Genomic DNA, 6,598 nt, shown 5'->3' with positions numbered 1-6,598 from the left:
TAAGAGAGGCAAGCAATGCTAGGGGGCTAGGAGGCTGGTTCTGGTTCTATGCAAGTTAAGAGAGGCAAGGAATGCTAGGAGGCTGGTTCTATGCAAGTTAAGAGAGGCAAGCAATGCTAGGGGACCAGGAGGCTGGTTCTATGCAAGTTAAGACAGGGAAGCAATGCTAGCTGGCATAGGCAGTGGCGGGCACAAAATCAAAAGTTTGAAAAAAAGAATAAGTAAAAGGGAGGAGTAAAAATTTAGTATAGCAAAAGGGAGGCTGTCTCCTCCCCCTCTCTCTTCTGGTGTGTGCTCTGGTCTGCTCTCCTCTACTCGATCCTCCCAGTTCTTCTGATCTGATCATTCTTCTCTGTCTGTCTGTCTGTCTGTCTGTCTCTCTCTCTCTCTCTCACACACACACACACGCACCGTTCTCAGCACTTTCCCTCTCTCTTTGTGTGTGTGTGCGCGTTTGTTTGTCTGTCTGTGTTTTTGCAGAGAGCAAGCAAAGCTTTTCAAATCTCTTCACACCATGCCTCCCAAAGTAGAAGAAATCTCACACCCTCCTTCAGATCAGCTTGCTGGGCTCGACTACTGCATCGACTCCAACCCTCCTTGGAGTAATAATCTCATCCTATGCTTTGATTATCTCTTAATCCTTGTTATGCGTTGTTTAGCTACTAAAACGTGTCTTTCTCGTACAATGTATTAACTTTCTCTCTCTCTCTCTCTCTCTCTCTCTCACACACACACACACACACACACACACACACACACACATATCCTTATACCCTGTTTTTAAAAGTGGGTTATTCAAGGTCTTTTCTTCAGCCATTTTGGTGCATTTGGGTGTTTACAGTAAGTGTTCCCATAATGGGTAATTTTTAATGTCATATAAACCCACCGGAGTGCTTTGGTGATTCGCTTAACCATTGCTAATTGCTTTTCTGCCTCACTGATTTCTCTTGTAATCCATCATAAACGTCTTGATTACTCTTTTCCAAGAGATACTAATAATGTATAATAATGCTCATGGGCTGCTAGTACAATCTCTCTCTCTCTGTGTCTCTGTCTCTCTCTCTTTCTCTCTCTCACACACACACACACACACACACACACACACACACACACACACACGCATTTTTCTTGATAATAAAATGTCTTTTGCTTATGGGTCCTTCAGATTCTGTCTTGAACAACCACACACACAAATCACATTTATCAATTCTTTGCAATCTTTTTATGATATCCGTCATGCATTTGCCCCCCTTTTTTTGCATATTGCATATGCAATTTAAGTCATAACAATAACTTTCTATAGCCCTGCTGCCCCCCCCCCCCCCCCCCCCCCCCCCTCCTCTTCTTCCCCTCGAGTAGATCCTCCTGTAGTAGCAACTTGAATGCCCACCTGAAGGCGGCTTGGTGTCCTGCCCGAAGGTGGTAGTTATGGCTGCAAACAGCCCAAGTGCTGCCAGGAAGCCTGCAGGGATTTGAACTTGGGACCTTCCCCTTCTCGGTCACAAACCCACACCGCTAGGCTACACACCCATTGACAGCTTTCTGTAGTTTATGCTGAATGTGATATAAATGTTTTGTTTGCTCTTTTTGGTGTTTCTGTTGCAGTTGAGGCAATATTGTTAGGATTTCAGCACTACATTGTGATGCTAGGAACCACTGTCATGATACCCACTTTGCTGGTTCCGCGCATGGGCGGCGATGATGTGAGTACATCATCAAAACTTAATTGAACAAGTAAAAAAAGTAAAATCAATAAGCACCTCCATGTGGGTTGTTTAAAATTATTTTTCAGGGGTTGCATTTCCCTTTGAATTAAGAGGAAGCTTTTGTTAGCATCTTACATAATGGTTTTTTTGGTGGGTTGTCTAAAACCTTTAAAATATTGTTTTTTCTCAGAATGATAAGGTCCGGGTCATCCAGACCTTGCTCTTTGTAGCAGGCCTCAACACACTGTTGCAGACACTGTTCGGTACACGGCTGCCCACAGTCATTGGTGGCTCTTATGCTTTCCTAATCCCAACCTTGACAATCATAAACTCATCGTCATTACAAAGCATTGATGATAATGGAGAGGTACAAATAGGGTCTTTATATCTTCTTGATTTTCTTGAAGGATGATTTTAAGAAAGCTTTTCATCAGCTTTTCACCTTGTACCATATGGACTGTTTCATGTATGTTTGTGATACAAATTGCCAGAGGTTTCTACATACAATGCGTGCCGTGCAAGGCGCTTTGATAGCATCTTCAAGCTTGCAAATAATTCTTGGTTATAGTGGACTATGGGGTATATTCTCACGGTAAGCCATGCTTTGTTGCTGTGATTCTGTATTTGCATTTGCATTTAATTAAGATATTCAATATAACTAAGCAAGGCATATGCACTTTTGTTGACCAACAGGTTTTTGAGTCCTTTGGGGGCTGCTCCCTCCATTGCTTTAGTTGGCCTTGGATTGTTTGAACTTGGTTTTCCAGGGGTATTGTTACCCTCCCCCTCCCTCTCTCTCACTCTCTCTACACACACTGTCTGTATGCATGTGTGTATATACATACATATCATGTATATATGTTGCTGACTGACTTATGTATGTGTGTGTGCATGCATATGTCATACATGTGTATGTATGTGCATTAGAGTGCTTATGCATGTGACAAGCTTGAGAGTGACAAAGCCATTCAATTTCTGATACTTTGCTACCATGGAGTCACAGGTTGGCAAGTGCGTGGAAATTGGTATTTTGGAGTTGATATTACTTACCATATTTTCTTTGGTATGATGCCTACGCTCTGTCAATCTGTTTATGATCTCAATCCTGGTGAAGACTATAGGTGCATTTGAGAGGACAAGAGCTTCAATGCTATCATACGAATAAAGCTGATTTTCCCTTTTTCTGGTATCAGTACTTACGACATATCGGACTGCGGAAGCTGCCCTTATTTGAGCGGTACCCCGTTCTGCTATCCGTCATTATCATCTGGGCTTTTGCTTACCTTCTGACTGTTAGTGGAGCTTACGGACATGTCCATGAGAAAACAAAACAACATTGCCGGGCAGACAAAGCGGATCTCATAGAAACCGCTCCATGGTATTTCTCTCTCCAAGCATGTGTGTGTGTGTGTGCGTGTGTGTGTGTGTGTGTGTGTGTGTGTGTGTGAGAGAGAGAGAGAGAGAGAGAGAGAGAGAGAGAGAGATTGCAATTTTCTTCCATGTGCTCTTTCATGATGGTACTTGCATGGTTGGGTCTCACAGACTTTATTTGACCTCAGAGATGATAATATATCTATTTTCCTATCGACCTCTGTTTCTGTTTGTTTGTGTCTGGCATCTGTATGTGCACATCTCTCTCTCTCTCTCTCTCTCTCTCTCACACACACACACACACACACACACACACACACACACACACAGGGGTGAAGCCCTTATTAGAGAATTTAGAAAGTCAAAGCCAGTGGCACCCTAACCTCAAAGTGATGCATGTGTGCCTCGAGGTTATGTTGTCAGTGGGATGCCAACATTTGAGGATGGTCTCACATTGGTTATTGTAGACTTCATGATTTGTTCTCTGTTTTCTCAGGATCAGAGTACCCTATCCCCTTGAGTGGGGAGCACCATCATTTGATGCTGGGCATACTTTTGCGATGATGGCTTCAGTCTTTGTTGCCTTGGTAGAGGTTAGTACATTTTTGTTTCACACATGCTAATACATTTGCATGTATATGATAACTCTCATGTTTGCTGCCAACTCAAAAATGTGGTATGAGATGGGCAGTCAACAGGAGGATATATAGCTGTTTCTCGACTAGCAAGTGCCACCCCACCACCTGCTTATGTCTTGAGCCGAGGAATCGGCTGGCAGGTGACTAAAGACTCAGAATAGCTTTGTCTTTTTGGTGTGATGCACTGGACGCTTCTAAGGGGGTAGTTTTTCTGTAACATCTTGCTGAACTTCTCTTTCTTTTCTCAGGGTGTTGGTATCCTATTGGATGGCTTATTTGGCACATTAACAGGGTCTACAGTGTCAATGTAAGCTTTCAGACTTGTTTTACTATATTTCAAATGCACTTGGATATTCTATGGCTGATTATGTTGAATGCAGTGAGAATACTGGGCTTCTTGGAATAACGCGTGTGGGCAGCAGGAGGGTGATTCAAATCTCATCAGGGTTTATGATATTCTTCTCCATACTTGGTCATATTTCATATCCACCTAAAGGAACACTATGTCTTAATTGTTTCTAAAGTCATTGTTAAACACAATGGAAATGCATATTGTAACATTCCAAGAGTTGCATTTACATTATGCTAGTCTCTCAATTAACTTGAAAGGTAGCATTAGAAAACATCAAAATGCGTGCTTTTTTATAGACTAAGACATGCTTAAGGGAGTTAAACATATGCTTTTGTCTCAGAAGGTCCTTGGGCAGTGTCATAAATGGCTTAATTCTATGTTGGACTTGTGGGTTTTGTGCAGGAAAGTTTGGTGCTTTATTTGCATCTATTCCTTTCCCCATTTTTGCTGCCATTTATTGTGTACTCTTTGGCATAGTCAGTAAGTTTGCTTTCCTTCAGTTGAAGTCTTCAAATACATATACAAGGACACAACACATGATGCTTTTGATCATGGTAACACCTCCACACCTCCATTTGAGAGCACATGATGCCTTGGAGACCCGAATGCAGCTCTTTGATATATACTTGATACCATCTCCCAGCAGCTCTTTGTAGTTCAAGTTTTGTTTCCTGCTTGCTGCACAACTCTTTTGTGCTAACCTTCTTTTGCCAACAAATCATCTGCAGCGGCTACCGGTTTATCATTCCTTCAGTTCACAAATATGAACTCAATGCGCTCAATGTTCATAATTGGAGTTTCCTTGTTTTTGGGGCTATCCATACCTCAGTATTTTGATGAATATACTGCCACTGCTGGATATGGTCCTGTTCGTACCTCAGCAAGATGGGTAGGCTTCTTATAGAAAGCTCACTCGTACATTATGGCATTCTTTTTGTTTCCCATTCTTAGAAGCACATGTGTCCACCTGTGCGCATGCGTGTGCACACACGTGCAAGCGTGTTGCACATGCCCATGTGCTAAGAATGTTTGGCATGGAATGTTCAATGTGCACCCTGTGGAAGCCCCCACATAGGCCTGTGCACATGCTAAAATGCTCCATGCATGTACATATTCACATGTAAGTGCACATGCACTGACACATGTGCTAAGAGTTTTTGACATGGTGGCATGCAAAGGTGTTGAGTGAGATCCACATAAGTGTGTGCATACACAAATGCACACGCATGTACATGTGCTAACACTCACATACACTCATGCGTGCACGTGCTGTGTGCAACCCCACAGGCCTGCACACATTCAAAGGTGTTGTGAGATCAACACATACATGCACATGCACATGCACTGGGAGACCAAGTTTGGCTAGTTTTACAAACTGATGCTCGTTCTTTTGATGTTTCAGTTCAATGACATCCTAGATACACTCTTTTCATCACCAGCAACTGTTGCTCTTATTGTTGGTGTCCTTCTGGACAACACTTATAATGTGAAAGATTCAAAGATAGATAGGGGCATGCCATGGTGGGCCAGGTTTCGCTCGTTTAAAGGGGATAATCGCAACGAGGAGTTTTATACACTCCCATTCAATCTCCACAAGTTCTTTCCTCCCACCTAAACATCCACTTTAACATCATAAAAAGGTCGGTGGTGGGTGGAAAGCATGCTCTTCTCATGGGTGGAAAGCATAGTTCCCTCATGTATGCTATCCTTCTCCATTCCCCACTATCCTTACACTTCACAAAATGAAAGTTAACCCTTTTATATGCCAAAGTATGTTTCAAACAGATGAATTTTTTGCAAGAAACCTTCTGTCAGCTAGAGGTAGGCCTTGTGACAGTTCCTACATTGTAAAGCAATTACAGACAAGGGTCTATGGAACCCACAGAGGTATTTAAAAGGTTTTTGAGCCTGTAAGTGCATCATAATTCTATAGAGCAAGGAGGATAGACATTCTTAAGAAGGGGCTACTTCATTCTTTGCTGCTGCACATTTGTAGCACTTTCTTTGCCAGTTTTGGCAGATAAGTATTAATGTTAGGAGACTTGGTATGTTTGTTTTGGCAAACAATGTTTTGACAGATCTCTTAATACCATTCAAAAAGGTTTCTTAGACAGATTTTTATCTTCCTTTGTTTTGAAGGATTATATATAGTATTGAGTGATATATAGCAATCACATCCTTCACCCACATTGTCAACAACTATGAACATGTTTAATCAAATCCTAATTGAACATAACTCCACTTAACTTTTTGCTTTACTCTTATACATCTTGCTTCATCAAAACACACACACTCTCTCTCTCTCTAGCCCCTTGGAATCTCTATGGTTTGCCCTCAAACACCTTCTCATTTGGAGAGGTTTTGCTCCTAAAAGAGGCAATCCTTCAATAAAGCAATAGGAGCTCAGTTCATTAAGAGAAAAGTTTAGCTATGGGGAAATCATGCTCACTTTAACCTTGTAAAAATTTGTTGGACACCACCTTGTTTTAAAAAAAATTGTGTGCCTTTCATGACTATTAGTTCTGTGCTCC

General features: G+C 41.9%; 1 protein-coding gene across 1 annotated transcript; it reads left to right on the top strand.

Annotated features, from left to right (window-relative positions):
- The first annotated feature begins 245 nt into the window (after positions 1-245).
- LOC147604184 (nucleobase-ascorbate transporter 2-like) lies at positions 246-6,180 on the top strand. The gene is made up of 14 exons (XM_086795149.1): positions 246-602; positions 1,606-1,703; positions 1,897-2,073; positions 2,198-2,298; positions 2,400-2,475; positions 2,710-2,769; positions 2,900-3,084; positions 3,574-3,670; positions 3,769-3,855; positions 3,964-4,022; positions 4,096-4,187; positions 4,470-4,547; positions 4,796-4,956; positions 5,470-6,180. Exons 1-14 carry the CDS (start codon positions 515-517, stop codon positions 5,680-5,682), a joined length of 1,572 nt encoding a protein of 523 aa, XP_086651275.1. The 5' UTR covers positions 246-514; the 3' UTR covers positions 5,683-6,180.
- Positions 6,181-6,598: the final 418 nt, after the last annotated feature.

The sequence above is a fragment of the Cibotium barometz genome, chromosome 62, assembly GCF_041138505.1.
Source record: "Cibotium barometz isolate CiBa-2024 chromosome 62, ASM4113850v1, whole genome shotgun sequence".
Taxonomy (NCBI): domain Eukaryota; kingdom Viridiplantae; phylum Streptophyta; class Polypodiopsida; order Cyatheales; family Cibotiaceae; genus Cibotium; species Cibotium barometz.
Note: the sequence above shows the minus strand (reverse complement) of the source record. Positions and strands in the feature narration are given on the sequence as shown.